The following is an 18630-nucleotide window of genomic DNA, read 5'->3' as shown; positions in this document are numbered from 1 at the left end:
AAACATTTCACGCTGCGAGAATCTCGGCGTTCACACAGTATCTGCTATGTGCTAATGAGATTGTGCTAAAAATTACACATTCTCATGAATGTGTTTTCATAAATGCAATAAAGTGTCATGTAGCTATAGTATACATTTTCTGTAGAAATTAAAAAAATGCACAATAGATCGTGCACTGCCATTGCTTGACAATGAGTATTTAAATAAAGACTAAAAGTACATCACTAGCTTACAATGAAATGGCTGTGGATGCTACAGTTCCCTCTACAGGCAACCCATGTGCACAGTTGTTTGCTTGCACCATTGTGTGCTGGGAAGTTATTTTCAGTTGGTGCAATCTAAAAAGGATGGAAATCAGTAAAGCCATTTAATCACCACTGATCACTGTCACTATACATCGATCAGCTATAACATTATAACCACTGATAGGTAAAGTGAATAACATTGATTATCTCATTACAGTGGCACCTGAAAGTGGGTGGGATATAACAGGAAGCAAGTGAACATGTTGTCCCTGATATTGATGTGTTCAAAACAGAAAGAAATGGGCAAACATAGGGATTTGAGAGACTTTGACAAGGGCCAAATTGTAATCTCTAGATGTCTGGGTCAGAGCAACTCCAAAAATGCATCTCTTGTGGGATGTTCCCAGTCTTCAGTTATCAGGACCAACCAAAAGTAGTCAAAGCAATGAAAACCAGCAAACTAGCTACTACATGGTCATGGGTGGCCTTGGCTCACTGTTGCAGTGGAGAGCAAAGGTTGGCTTGTGTAGTTTGATCCAATAGAAGAGGTACTGTAGCTCATATTGCTGAAAAAGTCAATGCTGGTTCCGAAAGAAAGTCTGAACACTCAGTGCATTGGAGTTTGTTGCATATGGGGCTACATACCTGCAGACCAGTCAGGGTGCCTATGCTGACCAGAGTCTACAACCAAAAACACCTACAATGGGCATGTGAGCATCAGAACTGGACCATGGAGCAATGGAAAAAGGTGTCTTTGAGGTGTTGACTTGGCCTCTGAATTCTCCATATCTCAATCCAATCGAGCATTTGTGGGATGCTTTGGAAAAACAGGTCCAATCTATAGAGGCTCCACTTTTTGCAGTTTACAGGACTTAAAGGACCTGCTACTGAAGGTTTGGTGCCAGATACCACAGCATACCTTCAGAGGTCTAGTGGAGTCCATGCTTCCATGGGTCAGGGCTGTTTTGGCAGCAAAAGGGGGCCTACTTAATATTAGGTGGATGGTTATGTTGTGGTGGGTGGTCATATTGTTATTAATTGTGACTAATTGGTCTACTAACTACTGCTTTTACTGTGTTCCTGTCCAACTTGGAGTTCTGGGTATTTTCCATGTGTGTACCCTTAGCTACTGTTGCACTCTTCATGATATACAAATGAAATTCTTGCCAGCTGAAACAAATACAGTAGCAAAAAAACCTGATAGAGGTTCCAACATTTCCTTACTCTATCCAAAACTAAGAAAATGTTGCCATGTTACACATATTGGAGTTGCTGGCATCCCCTGAATTTCAAGTGTGAGGATTTAAGGTATTTGATTTATTTTTTAATCTAAAATACAAATGTCTTTTTCCAGTCTTAATATAGGGCAAGAGCAAATCGCAACTTACTGTTACTAATGCTGTTACCAATAATTTTATAACAGACAATACAATGAACCGCTCTTACCATCTGATAAGGTCATGATCGCGTGTTCTTCTGTTGAGACTCCAGGGCCATAACGATTGTAGGCCAAAACCCTTATACTGTATTCCATAAACTTCCGAAGGCCTTCAAGCCTGTAAGAAAGTCCATCAACTTCGATGTTCTGTGAAAATAGAAAAGAAGGCCAGTTATCGCGCCAAATCCTATGTTCACTGCTGATAACCTATAAACTGCTTTTCCACTATTAGACCAAAGGGAGCACTAAGTAGGTATTGCCAGCTGGGGTATGAATATGGTGATGCTATTAGCTCTAAAGGCATCTGGAAATGTGTTCTGTTCTACATCAACTATCCCTTTCTGAAGCCATTTTCTGTGTACAGAACATGAGAATACAGACTTTAAGGACAGATTTTATCCAAAGCAGCCGAAGGAATAGATGGACAATTTAGACCCATGGCCATATAGGTTATAGGAATAAGTGTATGTTACCCCAACATTTCATATTTTCGATATGTGGCCATTGTACCATGTACTTGTATTAAAAAGTATCCTGTTCTCTTTGTATTTCTTACTGTGCAGTTTTATGTTAAAAGTTTTCTGGCTGTGCTGGGAGCACAGCCTGCCTATCCTTCAATAGCCAAGACTTGCGTTACCATGCCCCTCTGCACAACCATTCACTGGGAAGATCAGTGTACTGCTGCCTCTCTTCCAGTGATAAGTCAAGTGGACAGAAAGTGAGATAAAAATTGCTTTATTAGGGACAGGGGCAACAACCATTTTTCTGTACAGTGATAAAGCCCCTGAACGGTTAAATTGCTGTCTGTCTTTTCTTGTCCCGTGACACATGTTCCCTCAAAGCAGAGGTTCACTTTAAAGATGCTCATTTTGTCAATGCTACCTAGTGTGTAGGAAGGGAGTTTAAAAATTGTTGACTCAATTGGTTGCACGCTTCTAGCAAGCAATGGGTGGCCAAATGAACAGTAAACATGAGTTCAATGTGGCAGTACAGAATGTTGGTGCTAGATGAAAGCAAAATGCTAAGGAAAATGTAAAAAATCAATTTCACTGCAAAAAAAAGATTATATAAGGAATCTTTGGTCTTCAGCTCATCAGAGTATTCAGGTGTGGTGTCCCCGAGGTCACGGCTTTCAGAAGTAATTGTAATATGCGATAAGTCATATTCTGTCTATGGTAATAGTGACAATGATCTGGGCTGGTGTTGGGACTGCCACTGATCCCTCGTGGGTGATCACTACATAGTAAGACTCAATATTTAATGACATAACGGATCATTTTGGTTTCAGGATTATTAAATTCATTTACGCTTCAGAGCAATTATGAAATCGCCAGCCCTAATAGGACCCGCTACTTTCCACACTTTCATCTCTCTCTTGACTCCAACTTGATATTAAACGACTTTGATTTATGACTGTGCAGATGAAAGTTAAGATACTTTAAGATGGCTTAAGCGGAATATCAATGAGACTTTTAAACTAAAGGAAGAAAAGGCTCTCTGATTCACATTATATAATAGTCCTAAAGCTGGGGTGTTAAAAATGTCTAAGATATCTGGGAATGGCGTACAAGGGGCACGATTCTGACCTTACACAGGAAAAAGAAAAAATATTTGACTGCAGCAGTTAATGGGCATCTCCAGTCAAAATGTTTTAGTTTTGGATAAAATAGAAAAGGTCAGATCTGTTGTCAGGTTTTTATTGCCGTCTGTGGCCCCGTTTGCGTAAATTCACCTTCTTTACTTTTTCTGGTGACCATTGTCATGGGAAAAAAGTGATGGGAGATTAATAAATGTTATGGGTGTCACTGTAACAAGAATACAAGGGAAATACTTAAATAAGGACACCTGATCCAGTGACAACTGTCTACAGAGGATGTACTCTCATTTTGGAGAGAGTAATCGACACCATAATTAGAGCAAATTTCTTTGCTCGATTCCCCCATCAACACAGACAACTAAGCAACATACAAATTAGAGTGCCTACATTCTGGAGGAATGAGCAAAGGGGTCAGATTTGGACAGCAACATTGTCAGTCTAGGAGGAAGGGAGTGATAGATGTAATAGCAGATCTAAATACAGAAACGATCTGAAGCCAAACTCCAAGTAATATTTTAAAAGCAGTTAGAGCAGTTTTTTTTTCCTTTTGGGATAAAGGGTTTACATAAATAAATAAAATCTGATCATTTTAAGCACCCCTGTCAGTGGCAAGTCTCTGCAATTAAATATAGGTAGTTTGGCATTGATACATAGAGATTCATAAATGGGGCTGAACATTACATGGATGGATAGTATATGGATAGTCCGTTTGTATGTCCATATGACTACAGCCGCAAAGAAACCAAGTCCACTAATGGATTTGGTTATTCCAATTACCCAGGGGACGTTCAGAGGAGTAGGGGCAGTTATGTCCGTGCTGGTGTTGTATCTCTGCCTGGTCACGATAAATCCGGCCGGCGATCAGTGTGGAGTGGAGAACAGCCGAAACAGAGCTTGAGAAAGGAGCGCACATTGTAATATTCCATCCACTGCTCATGCTCTGAAACGCGTCGCGGGCTAGTGAGTTCCAACCCTTGGTCTCGGATGTTCTCTATTCCACACTGATCGCTGGCTGGATTCAGCGCGACCAGGCAGAGATACAGCACCAGCAAGGGCATAACAGCCCCTACTCCTCTGAACGCCCTGGGTAACGGGAATACCCGAAAAGCTTGTAATGCATACCACTATGTGGTTTACTCCTTTATTTTATAATAAACTTACATACAGTCTACACTCAGAGGCACCTCTTCTATCTGTTTTTTAAGTAGTAAGTCTCTACCCTGTAACTGCAAGAGAGTCTGTTCTTTTAAAAGGCAACAGACGTACCGGCCAGATCACCAGATGAAAATAGAAGAAAAAAAGCCTAAAAAAGAAAACGAATATGACCAATACATCTAAGAATTGTTAAGCCAAAATATAATAAATGTTTGCCTTTGGGTTTCATACTGCTTTATTTATCACCATTTCCAATACCATAAAAACCTAAAAATGATAAAAAACAACCTTCCTCACCATCTTTGCCTTTTATTAAGACAGGCGTATTGTAACTTTACCATTACAGGGGCAAATGAATCGAAAAAAAAAAAAAAAACAGGCAAACCGGCTCTTCAAACATTTGTTCGGCTCTTCCGGCTTTCTATCTCTCTGCAAAAACTGTCTTTAGACATTTATCCATCATCAGAGAATGTATCCATTAGCTCCAGTTCTCCCTCATTTCTTTCATAATGTTCGCAAGCATTTTAAAAGCAAACCGCGCACTGTGTAAGTCCATCCTGAGCTGATCGCTGTTTTATGTCCTTCTGGAGATGTGACCTCCACATCAAAATGGAATTAGTTTAGGCTCTGCCTGACTAATGATCTACAAAGATTTTCAAACTCCAGCTAATCGCTAACAGGGCAATGCTTGTCTTTCCTAATATTGTATAGGGATTCAATGGCTTGTTATATATTTGTACCTACTGTTCAACATCACTATCAGAAATCATTTAATTGTACCTGTCTTAGCTTTCAATTATTTTTAAAAATGTAACAAGTAGAACATTCAAATAGTAAGGCCATGCTCAAAAGCCCATGTCATTCAAAAGCTCAATGTCACCAACTTGGAGTCAAGGCATTGGGCTTCCAGCCGCTTCGTCCAGAACATGGGTATTCGTTATGGCCAATCACTGGGGGAAACAGAATTCTGGGGCGTATCACTAAAACAATCATCAGCAGGAGTAAGGAGGTTCTGGTTTAACTGTTTAGAACAGCCGTTCTCAGCCAGCATTTGCATCGGGTTCCTTGAGCTGTTGTTGATTGACCTCCCGTTTGATGGTGCCTGAACAGTTCCAGGACCAACCCTACTTGGCAAAGCCAGGAGCATGACATTTATTATCTTTTTAGATGTTTGTAAGGGTGACACTCTGACCACTACTGTAAGGGTTGCATTCTATGTATTGACCATCTAGAGCAGTGGTCGTCAACCCTGGTCCTCAGAGCCCACTAACAGGCCAAGTTTGCAAGATAACTGAAATACATCCCAGGTGATACAATTTGCTGCTCAGTGATTGCAGTACTCTAGTCTGCATCTCCCCAAGGTAATACTTAAAATGTGGCCTGTTAGTGGGCCCTGAGGACCGGAGTTGAGGACCACTGACCTAGAGTATGTAGAGGGCATTTTTGCCATTGACCACCAATGAATTGGTTTTAGTAAAAAATGATTTCAAGGGTTTCTCAGGGGTAAAACAGTTGAGAAAGCCTGTTCTAAATGTTATTCTAAACCAGCCTTTCTCAACCTTTTTACCCCAGAGGAACCCCTAAAATAATTTTAAAGTCTTAGAGAACCCCTAGTAAGATTAGTTTAATAAGGGTCATTGGGAAAATGTCCCTCACATTAGTGGTAGTAAGTGGGAAAAATGCACCTCCTTACAGGGGTGGCCAGAATGACACCCTTGCAGTCATGCTGCTGACTCTGCCAAGTGGCAATGGACCTGGAACTAAACAGCCACAAATAGATGAGTGGTCAGTTAACTACAGCACAAGGAACCCCTAGCTACCCCTGGAGGAACACTAGGGATCTATGGAACCCTGGTTGAGAATGGGTGATTTAAAATATAAACTACAGTTCTGGAAAGCACACTTACCAAAAGATATAGAAACAACCCAGGGATTGGCAACAAAAACAGTGCAAGGTCTTTATTTCCAGATATGATGGTACACATTTGAATGCACATCCATTTGCACATTCCTGTATGCAAAACAAGATTGTATAGGCTCCGGCAAATGTGCAAGAAGATTAAAATGCACATACTTAGGAGGTGAAGGGCAGTTTTTCACTAGGGTAGACCTAGACCCAAGGTCCAGGACCCAATTTACTAGAAAATGGATTTTCTGAAAGTGGATATAAAGGACAGATTCAGATTGAGGTGTGTTATTTAGCTTGGTAACATGCATTGTGTTGAGTGTGCACCATCCCATCATGCAGGTTTTAACATAATAATAGCATTTTCAATGCACAGAGGGTTTGCATCTAAGCTTTGTGGTGTGCTAAAATGCCTGTGTGTTGTGGTGCGTTGATTTGGTGTATAGGGGTACAATTCAGAAAAAAAATACACGTTACCCCAGTGCACAGATGTAAACATACCAGTTTTTTTCTTAAATATGCCATCTGCTTTTCAAAGTTTAGGCTTCGGCTTTTATAAGATAAAAAAAATGCCTCACAGAGTTTCTGGACTCGGGGAAATTAAAGTGCTGAAGGCTCACCTGTTCTCTTCCTGATATGGTTTCTGTACAGAGAACTCTGTAGCCTTGTACGGGGCCATTTGCATAAGCCGGGGGTTCCCAGGATATCAGAATCGATGTAGGAGATGTTGAGACCACCTGAAGATTTTCTACTGGTCCTGGGACTTGTACTGAAAAGAATAAAAATAAAATTAAAAATGAACTTTACAGTTATCAGTATGGAGAATGCACCAAGGTTTTTATATAGTATATTCCAGTTAGGTTAAGGGAAAATAGTAACCTTTATTTTACACACATGTCGCCTAAAGTAACACATTTAGTTATATTAGCACTCTCTAACCAAAGCTATATATATATATATATATATATATATATATATATAAAAAAGCACATAAACATACAGATATAAAAATCAATAATAATAATTACACATATACTGCTATTGTATTATTTTTTTCTAACTAAGAGTGACACATAGCATGCATTATTTCTGAAGTTTTAAAGCACAAAAGACCAGTGCAGTGGATAAAAATGTTTTGGAAAAGAACTGTAATTTTGCTTGTAAAGTCCAATAAAAGTCTCAGTTTGGGCAGCTAAATACAATCCGGGTGTGAATTCTTCTAGTTTGTCTTCCTTTTGCCTTTTTCCTTGCCTTTTCCCTGCCAGTATGCTGTAGAGAAGGACCCTTACTCTCTGTGTGGAAGCAGTGGTCCCTCTGCAAAGATCCTATATGCACCTGCAGAGTCAGAATTAGAGCTTTTCAATTAGCAGAGAACATGAACGTTGTCGATTGCAGAACTATAGAGGGCAGGCTGTTCTACTCAGACAGTGGCTGTTTTCTTAACCACTTGCCGACCGCCGCAAGTAGATTTACTGCGGCGGTCAGCCCCTCACAGGCAAAGTGACATAAATAAACGTCACTAGCCTGTGAGGCTCTGGGGAGCGAGCACGCGCCGCCGGCGGCGCGCTCCCGCGCGGTCACGGACCCCCCCGCGCGTGTGACCGGCGGACCCGATGTCCGCCGCTCACTCTGCTATCGTTGGGGGAGAGGGAGAAAGGCAGGCAGCTTGTGTAAACAAGCTGCCTGTCATTCTCCCCTGTGTAGAAACACCGATCATACGGTTCTACATAGTAGAACCGTTGATCAGTGTAACTACAGCTCAACAGACAGCCAATCACAGTTAGAATCACGCCCCTAGGGACACACACAGCCCCTCCCTCTCAAATAAAGTTAACCCCTTCACTGCCAGTGTAATTTTACAGTAACAGTGCATATATATAGCACTGATTACTGTAGAAATGTCACTGGTAACCCCAAAAGTGTCAAAAATGTCAGTCAAGGGTCCGATCTGTCCGCCGCAATGTCGCAGTACCGCAAAAAAAATCACAAATCGCCGCCATTACGCGTTAAAAAAAAAACAACAAAAATTACAAAATCTTTCCCTTTGTTAGTAAACGCAATAACTTTTGCGCAAACCAATCAAAATACGCTTTTTGCGATTTTTTTTACCAAACATAGGTAGCATAAAACAAATTGGCCGAAAATGTTAAAACATTTTGATTTTTACTTTTTTTGGGGGGGAATTTCATATAAAAAAATGTGAAAAATATTGTTATTTTTGCAAAATTGACGCTCTTTTATTGTTTATAGCGCATGATCAAAAAATCGCACAGGTGATCAAATACCACCAAAAGAAAGCTCAGTTTGTGGGAAAAAAGGATGTCAAATTCGTTTAGGTACAGCGTTGCACGACCGCGCAATTGTCCGTTAAAGTCACGCAGTGCCGAATCGCAAAATACCCCCTGGTCAGGAAGGGGGTAAAATCTTCTGGGGCTTAAGTGGTTTAAAGAAAACAAGCTGTAAGACTTTGCACACCTTTTGTTTTTATGCACCTGGATTGCATTTAGAGTATTTTAATTAAAAGTTTGTTGGGATTAAAGCCAAACTCCAGCCAGTATGTTTTGTTTTGCCATGCATAAAGTGAGATAATGGTTAGTGGAGAACATTGGGATAGAAAAAGGCGGGGCTTTGCGGGCCAGTGGGAGTAGAAGGATCAGAACCAAAACCAATTGTAAAATCAAAAAAACATTTTATTGTAGCAAGTAAGAAACAAGCATGGGTTACCATGCATGTATGATAGCAACAAAATAACATACAAAATTGTTAAAATCAGATTCTAACATCACTGTTAATATAGAAACATATCCCAAATGGGATTAGAGCGAACAACAAAGCCTGTGTAGGTGGATGATGGGTCTCAAGAACAACACAGGCTTTGTTGTTCGCTCTAATCCCATTTGGGATATGTTTCTATATTAACAGTGATGTTAGAATTTGATTTTAACAATTTTGTATGTTATTTTGTTGCTATCATACATGCATGGTAACCCATGCTTGTTTCTTACTTGCTACAATAAAATGTTTTTTTGATTTTACAATTGGTTTTGGTTCTGATCCTTCTACTCCCACTGGCCCGCAAAGCCCCGCCTTTTTCTATCCCAATGTTCTCCACTAATCTTCAACAGGGGTAAGGGCCTATCTTACACGGCAATTTTTTGTTTACATGAGATAATGGTTAAAACCTCTTTCAGAATTTTATTGCTGCTTGTGTCCCCACTGGGAAGATTGGGATGGCCCAGAGATGAGAAGAAATTGGAAATCTCTTTAACAGGAATACACACAACAACAAAAAAACATATGAAGGTTGATCTTGTAAACAGTGAGACTTAGGGGTTGATTTACTAAAACTGGAGCACACAGAATCTGGTGCAGCTCTGCATAGGAACCAATCAGCTTCTAGTTTATTTGTCAAGGCTTCATTGAGCAAGCTGAAGTTAGAAGCTGATTGGCCATCATGCACAGCTGCACCACATTCTCAGTGCTCCCGTTTTAGTAAATCTCCCCAAAACTAACAGAAGTTCTAACCCTTCTCCACTCTAGCTAAAAATGAGAAGAGAAATTTCTGTCTGGAGTTGGGCTTTAGTTTATATTGGAGAATGTGTGTATCTATTATATTCTAATTAATTTTAAAAAGAAGAACTGCCTCCAAACTAGATTATAATGTAGCTATATGTTTTTACTAGAGCAGGAGTCTCCATACTTTCTAAGCAAAGAGCCAGTTTGCTGTCCTTTATGATTTAGGAGGGTAGGGCAGCGGGAATAGAAAATGCCTCGGCATCAGTGCCCCATCATTAGTGTCAATGGCAGGAATAGTGCCCCAATGTTGATATCAGTAAAAAAAAAAAAAATGTGCCCCATTGATGGTATCAGTGGTGCTCCATCATTTGTGTCATTTGGTGGAATGGTGCCCCAAGGGCCAGATAAAGGAAAGAAAAGGGTCACATTTGACCCCTCGGGCCTCATTTTGGAGACCACTGCACTAGAATAAAAGTTATCATGCCAGGTTTTACTGTATGGCCACTCCAGCTGGCTGAGCTGAAGTGTGCCCCATTCATGGTGTCAGTAGAGGGAATGGCGCTCCATCATTGGTGTCAGTTGGTGGAATGGTGCCCTAAGGGCCAGATAAAGGCAAGCAAAGGGTCACATCTGAAATCTCTGTCCTCATTTTGGAGACCACTGCGCTAGAATAAAAGTTATCATGTCGCGTTTAACTGTATGGCCACTCCAACTGGCTGAGCTGAAGCAGAGCATATTGGTGGTGGCCAACAACCTGAACTGCCTAAAGGTTCATGCACAGTTTTCTATGTCAGATCCCTTGCCTGACTTCAGATACCTGGCCATAAGTATCTGGCTTTAAATGCCTTGCCTTATGTGTTTGACAATGAGGTGCCTGGCCAGAAAGTCCTGGTTTTAGATACTGGATTTTAGATAAAGCCTTAAGTACTTTACTTTGAAAGCCTGACCTTAAGTGCTGGACCTGTCTGACCTTTGGTGTTGGGCCTTAGGTACTTGGCTGTCAGTGCCAGGCCTTAGATGCCGGGATTAAGGTGCAATGCCTGCTCATAGATCCCTAGGAGCCTAACAACAAGTTGCCTGGTTGCAAATGCTCATAGAAACCTGGCTTTAGATGCCTGTCACACTAGCTGGGATCAGGCTGTCTTGCCAGTTCTCCTGATGCCGTATTGATCCTTGATACTTAGCCAGCTAAAATGCACCTCTACCATAAATGGGTGTAGCCCCTAGCGGCTAAACTCAGTAGGTGGCAGTCTTTCCTTTTAGATTACAATAATTAAATAATGCATTTAACCTGATTATGTCACAGTAGCCATTCCAACCCACATGGTCTAAGTGCCCCCTAGCTTTAATCCTGAAGAATTTGATTAACAGCCTCCAAAAAAGGCACATTAAAAGGAAAGAACATTTTTACAGTTAATTGGATTTTCTGACAGTAGGAAAGGAAAAACCCAACCTAACAATGCTAAATGAAGGCCGGAAACCTGGAAGATTTATCAGTGAGGAGATGATTTAGCTGCTCATTGCGCTTTATTATAGACCTTGTGTTCATCATTTCAAAGTAATTTCTGCTTTGTTTTCTCTTATATCCATGTGGATACAGTGTATTTTGTTGCTTTTATCCCACAATCAAAAACACATTGGTATACATTTTATTTTCTAGAAAATCACATTGTTTTACACTTTTAACTCTTTGAAGCAAAGCAAGAAAGAACAAATTACTAAAATAAATTCTTGACTGAAGGCTTTGTCAAAAACTCAGGTACAATTTATTCACCAAAAGTTTTTTTTTATTAAAAACAGCAGAATTTATCACAGAAATTGAATTACAACAGCCATTTTTAAATGTATAACAAAAATAAATGAAGAAGGTTTGATATAAAAATGTTTTAAAGTCACCTGTTCTTAGCTGCACCTCAATGACTTGAGGACCTCCTTTTGAAAACACCACATAGGGACCACTACAACCACCAAATCCCCTCTACCAAACCCCCTGCTAATTTTAAAATGCCAAAACCTCCTACCAACTTGGCTGCCATAACAAATTAGCTCCCCAGTGACCTTAACAAAACTCTTATTGGGTGGGCAGGTGGAACAATTTTTCAACTTTGTAGATCTTTCTAGAATAGTCCTCTTGGAAGCAGCCCCTGAAGTTCCTACCTACCTAAGCTGACCACCTTCTGTTAAAGGTAAGCCTCTCCCAGAACTTATTTTAACCCCTTCCTAGTCCCTCATTTCTGCCTCTCTCATGCAGTCCCTGAGTTAAAGCGGTAGTATACTCCGCTTTTTAACTTTTACCTACAGGTAAGCCTATAATAAGGCCTATAATAAGGCTTACCTGTAGGTAAAATGAATATCCCCTAAACCTGCACGGTTTAGGAGATATTCACCCTGCATGCAGCCAATGACACCAGCAGCGCATGCGCACTGAAGTTCCGGCGGACCTTCAGAGCTCCTTGCCGGAAAGTGAACTCCCACGTGCATGCACCAGAGTGACGTCATCGCAGCTCCAGCCACTCACAGGGCTGGAGAAATTCTGTACCTTAGAAATTATATCACACAAGAGATGTATAGCTAAGAGGCTGCATCCACAGGATAGCCTAGGCATTCTCATGTACCAGGCAATGCACTACTGTTTTTCAGGCAAATTCCAGGTAAAAGGTACATTTTTCAGGGTACTGCATAGGCACAATTAACATGAGTAGATGCAATAAGCAAATGAAAGACTGCTCCACCTTAGGCCCTGCTGAACACACCCCACACACCTTCCATCAGGGTGATCACCCAGCTTGCATGCTGCTCTAGAAACAAGAAGAATATCTGGACGGCCGCACTCCTAAATGATCCACTTTATCATATATTTAACATAAAATCCAAGGCAGAACAAGATAGAGCGGGGGGGGGGGGGGGGAGAGAGGTTTTCTCTGTTCGGACATTCTTCTTGCTTCTAACATGGGTAGATCTTCTCTAAAACATAGCATGCCCTGTGGGGTTCACATCAACAGTAAGGGCCATTTCACACCTGGGCGTAGCAGAAATGCAGGGAGAAATGTGCTAAAACGTGTTCAAATTACGAAAAAACATGTGGCGCGCTTACAATAACTTTTTAGAACGTATGAACCGTGCCACTCTAACAATGCGCTAAAAAAAGTGCCAAAAAAAAGCACCAAGAACTTGACACGGGGGCGAAACTTAGGTGTGAAGCTCTGGTTTCTCTGGAACAATCCATTTTTTTCAATAAATGTAAGAATTATTTACTGAGAGCAATAGAAGGGAATTTTTGGAGTTAAGAACAACACATGCTTGAATAGGAATTTTTTTATTAATGTCACTTTAAATTATTGAATTATATTATTAAATATATTTCATATAGGTATTTAAACATATTTATAGTATTATGAAAATATAAAAAATATGCAACAGCAACTGCTTTCAGGCAAAGTTTCAAAAATCATTCAATATGTGCACTTGAAATGGTGAAAATATATTGCAGTTCCTTTTTTTTAAAAAAAAAAGACTAAATGATTTGTATGGAAATATAATAAAACAATAGAATTGTTTTACCACTAATTACAGAAAATGTACGATTTTATTTTAATTGTATGCATGAGAGAAGGTCCAACCAGATTAAATTTTAACTGAAATAATGAAAATTATGTGTTTTGTATAACAATATATTTTTTTCCTAGATAATAAAAAAATTGTGTAATTTTTTCCCCCCGTAATTGGAATCGTAAGAACAATGGGCAGGATATTAACCAAATGTTGCTGATATGTAAACCAGATACAGTACGGTAGAAATGATTTATAATTTTACTAAATGTAGCCATGGCTTGCGTATGTCGCTGTACCGTGCGGTCCATTTATCAAGGCCGGTGAAAACTTGGGTGCTATAGCGAGTGATTTATGTAGCTATTAAGATTTGTGTGACTATTGTTGAAAAGAAACTACATTTATCATGCCAGAGCCCGACACCAGGGTGGCGTCTCTGCAGACTATACAGGACTTATAACCCCCACGATCCACAATTTCTTAGCTGGGGTAAGAAAATTTCCACAGGCAAAATCACAACCAGCAGTGGAAACTAAAACCAGTTAAAATAAATGGAAGGCCAAAGGATTTTATGAATTTATGTGTCAGCAGCAGAGCAGTCCTTGGTAAATAATTGGTTTATGTGATTTACTAGATAGACTGTAGCATGAAGAATAGTTTAAAGGGAAAGTTAATGTGGTTTCAGTGAGCCTGGAATTTGATAAATTATTGTAATGTTTACATTTAAAACAGAACTTAAGTAAACAATAAATTTAAAAAATAGTACTCCAATAAAGGATTAAAAAAAATAAAATAAAACCGTTTTGCTACAATACTAACCTTCATTAAAGAGCTGCCCCCACAGGATTTTTTTTTTTGCCACAAGATATCCCCAGTCTTAAATGGAAGTTGGCATGTACTGTGGAACCAACTCCACTGGGGCCATGCAATGCAGTCTACTGATTAAATCTTATTTTTCTATTCCTCCAGTCAGATATCATGTTTTTCTAAGAACATATTATATTGAATGGGCAAGGTTAAGTTCATCTTGAAAATGTGTTTGTAACAACCTCTCTGTTGGTAACTTCGTTGGGCCATTTATGCTATTCATAACCAAAACAACATAGAGGAAGCATAGAAAGATTACACTAACAACTTTATCTATGAGTATTTCTTCCCTTCACTGGAAGTGGAATTCTCAGTTATGTCTGTGTATGAGAGCAGATGGCTGCACTCATAAATGTAATAAAAATACAATATATTTTACAATTTGTACATTTTTATTTTTCTCAATGTGTCTATAATATATTTAAAAGTGACACCACAAACTATTAATTCACTCTCTTGTTATCTCTCGCCTCGACTATTGCAGTTCCTACCTCCTTGGCTTACCTCTACACAGGCTATCCACCCTTTAGTCTATTGTGAATGCTGCTGCCAGTCCTATCCACTTTACGAACCACTCGGTGTCCACCACCCTTCTCGGCTAATCCCAACACTGGCTTCTGCTGATCCAACGAATGCCTTGAGCTCAATCACCAATTTCATTTATATCCCCATTTATATCTGCTCCTCCCAACACCTCTTTCTCTTAAACTCCCTCATCCCCTCCTCCAATGCCAACCTCCAGGACTTCTCCAGAGCTTCTCCTTTCCTCTGGAACCTCCTACACCAATCTGTCTGGCGATTTCCTATCCCACCTCTACCTAAAAACCTAAACTTTGCTTCCTCCATCCTCCATCCCTCATATTTGCTACCTTTTGTGCCCCTTTACCCTTTCTTTTAAGCCAGTGGTTTTCAACTTATGTGCTCAAATGCGGCCCCTGACATCACCAAAGGTCCGCACATAAAGTTCAATACCTGTAATTCTTGAGATGACTGTCAAAAACTGCAGACCTAATAGAGGAAATGAGGGTCAGAGAGTGTGGTCAGGATACATTTCTGGCTAGGGATATGCTGAAGAAGACAATATGAAACTAGGAACATGTTACATGAGGCTAGTAGAGATCAATGCTCTTACCCTAATCAGTCTTCCCACTACAGACTGCTGAAGTCCTATGGGCCGCACTTCATATCCCAAAGGGCTGCATGTGGCCCTTGGGCCATAGGTTGGGCACCAGGATTTTAGAATGTACGCTTTTATGGCCAACGTCTTCCTAACCCTCTTGCCTTGAATTGTATTGTAAAGCTAGCCATACAGGGCTTGGATTTCAAGCTATGGGTGGCCCTGTCAGAATCACCTGGCTCAACAAAACTTGAAAAAAAAATCAACTGAGCCAAGTGGAAAATTGTCAGCCGAACAGTGACTGCATCCTATAAGATGCAGTTATGTTTGGTTATTCAGACAGCAGCAGATGCTGTGGTTATCTGGATACAATCGCCAGCAGAGGAGATACCTCCATCCACCCTGTTTAGTGCAGGCGGAATCTATTAGGAGGGATAAAGGGCAAGACTATATATGTACACTGTCTCCCTTTATATTGTACAATCAGGGCCGGCCCTACCATGGGTCCCGCTGGGTCCATTGGACCCAGGCAGCACTTTGAGAGGGGCAGAAAATTGACGCACAAGATTTCTTTCAGCAGTTTTCAGTTTGCGGCACGTTACGGGCGGCATTTCCCCATCTCAAAATGCCGTCTGTAGTGCAAGCTGATGAGTATGAGGAGGCGGAGCATCTCCTCCTGGGAACGTCCCTTGCGTGATCATGGTGTGCACAATGACTTCAGACATCAGCGCGCTTGCGGCAGACACAGTAGTGACAGGAGGACTGGGGACAGACAGTAGGTGTTTGGTGGATGGTCTGGTGGTGAGTTATGGAAGAAGATAACAGTATAAATATAATATTTTCTAAATTTTAAATTTATATAAAATATAGGATGTGGGGGCCTTTTGGTGGGCGTGATATTTTGGACAGTTGGGGGAGGAGCAGTATTTTATTCTTTGACCCAGGCATCACAATGTCTTGGGCCAGCCCTGTGTACAATGCTGTGCAAACTGTTGGCACTAAATAAACCCTGAATATTAAAAATTAAAATAAAAACTATGGAGTCAAAAGCATTACAAGCATTTCCTTAGCAGATGAAACTCAGAAAAAAAAAAGAAAAAAAAAAAAGACAAAATTACTTCCCATGTGCTCCTGGGTTTCATTTAGTGCGTAACAGAATTTTTAAATTAAACTCGAATTTTAACATTTAAAGGCATAATATTCTTTCATGTGTAGATTTTCTACTTTTTATTTTGGGATTATACAGTGAGAAGGGCAGAAAAAAAAAAAATTGCATCAAAAAATAAAAGGCATAAAGTAAAGTGATTAGATGATTGAGAAACAAAATAAAGCCTGACTTGTTAACTAGTTCATAAGTAAACATAGGATTAAAAGTGGAAATGTCCCTTTAATAAGTCTATACATTTATGGTAAAGAGAATCATTTATTAAGAATGCGGAGGGTTTAGCTAAGATAAAAAATGTTCATGCTCCTGAGATATAGCCAGGCACATGAAGAATGTTCGGTCTCTTGTAATAATTCACAGAATACAGGGTGAAGAAGATCTAATGGTGACCCATATGAAAGATTCATAGATTCAAAGGAAATTCTATATTCCTACTAATTAATTCACTGATTGAAATAAATGGCAATTTTACAGTAGTCATTATTCATGCGCTACACAGATCTGTACAGAACGTTTATCAGCGGCTGTATATTATTGATCTTCTTCCAGCTATGGCGGGGATATCCTTAAATTTCTGTACAGTCAGACCTATTGCATGTAGCCCAACTCTGGGCCTTTTTTTTTAATTTACAAAAAAAGCCCCACAATGAAAAAAAAAGAAACACTGGTCAGACTGTAATACTCACCTTCAATCTGCAGCTGACCCCTTCCCTTCACATGATGTCCATAGTCTTCTGGGTTGAATGATGCTGGGAAGACTGAGGACATACTGTACTTTGAATGCAGGATCTCATCGGCCAGGGTTGGGCTTTAAATGTATACATGCCTGGATTTTAGAGTGATTTATATATATATATATATATATGTATATATATATTGTGTGTGTTAGGTGCATGCATCCCAGTTCTTGTGTAGTTCTTGGCTTTGTTTACAAATGTTCGTCACAGATCAGCCCGGGCTGCAACCTGTTGATTGGTGGCTTGCTACGAGAGATGTGCTTGGGCATCCTCTGAACTCATCTGTACCCAAACTCTGAACTCATACTCTTTTTACTCCAATAAACCAGCGGTCAGGTCACTCCCTCCCCACAGCCCACCTCTTTCTTTGTATGAGCTCATTTGAGTAAAAAGAGAAACTGCGTTCACAGTTCGGGTAGATATGAGTTCGGAGGATGCTCAAGCTTATCTCTATTTGCTACAATGTTAGCCTATGTAAAAAGTTAGGAGAAAAAAAATTACCCTCTAAAGCTGGGTTCACACTTATGAGATTGCAGACATCGCATGTGATTTGTACCGCATTGCTGTGCACGTCACATGTGTGATGTCTATGCAATGCAAATTCAGCCATACAGTTGGCTTAAATAGTATCACATTTGCACCAAGTGGCCAGTGGAAGGAATAGTTTCGCACTGTTGGTCAAATAGTGCCCAGTCATTGGTGTCATTGGACGGAGTTATAACCCATCGTTAGTGTCAGTGGGAGGAATAATGCCCCACTGTTGGTTTCAGCAGAAGAAAGGGTGTCTCATACCAAAGAAAAGCAAAATATCATCTGACACATTCAATGTCTATATACCTCCATCCCTATATATATATATATATATATATATATATATATATATATATATATATATAAAGCAAAAAAACAAGTTTTGGGACTTTAAATGAGGTTATTAGACTTTCACAAGGAGTGAATACCAATTGCAATTTTATTATGTGTTCCTTGATTAATATAAGTACATATATAAAAAATACGGTTATAAAACAAACATATGTACAGAGAACTGACATATGACAATTTATACGCTTCATATTGGATAATAATTGATAAAATATTTCAAGGAACGTTAAATCGATCTATAAAAAGTATATATGATTCAATAATGCATCTTGATATTTATGGGCTCACAGTCTCTAAATAATTTATCCAATACAGTTAAACATCTAAGTTTCTTGTAGGCTCAATGCATTTCATGGACCTCCGTCCATTCATCAGGAGCTTAAATAAAAGTTGTATGTCTGAAGTATGAATTTGTATTAGAGTACAATAATCTTTTATGAATGTTTAAATCTATTG

The 18630-nt window shown here is 39.8% G+C and overlaps 1 protein-coding gene across 4 annotated transcripts in view; it reads right to left on the bottom strand.

The window, feature by feature from the left end:
• DCC (DCC netrin 1 receptor) overlaps window positions 1–18630 on the bottom strand; it is a 1040152-nt gene that overhangs the window by 218860 nt on the left and 802662 nt on the right. For all 4 annotated transcript variants that reach the window (XM_082267705.1, XM_082267706.1, XM_082267707.1 and 1 more), the window contains exons 10-11: window positions 6962–7110; window positions 1692–1830 (exon numbers count right to left, since the gene is read on the bottom strand). In XM_082267705.1, coding sequence (XP_082123831.1) covers window positions 1692–1830; window positions 6962–7110 — 288 coding nt within the window. The remainder of the gene's footprint in view (window positions 1–1691; window positions 1831–6961; window positions 7111–18630) is intronic.

Source organism: Pelophylax lessonae (assembly GCF_965119305.1).
Source record: "Pelophylax lessonae genome assembly, chromosome: 1".
Lineage (NCBI taxonomy): Eukaryota > Metazoa > Chordata > Amphibia > Anura > Ranidae > Pelophylax > Pelophylax lessonae.
The sequence above is the reverse complement of the archived record's forward strand: the minus strand, read 5'-3'. Positions and strand labels throughout refer to the sequence as shown.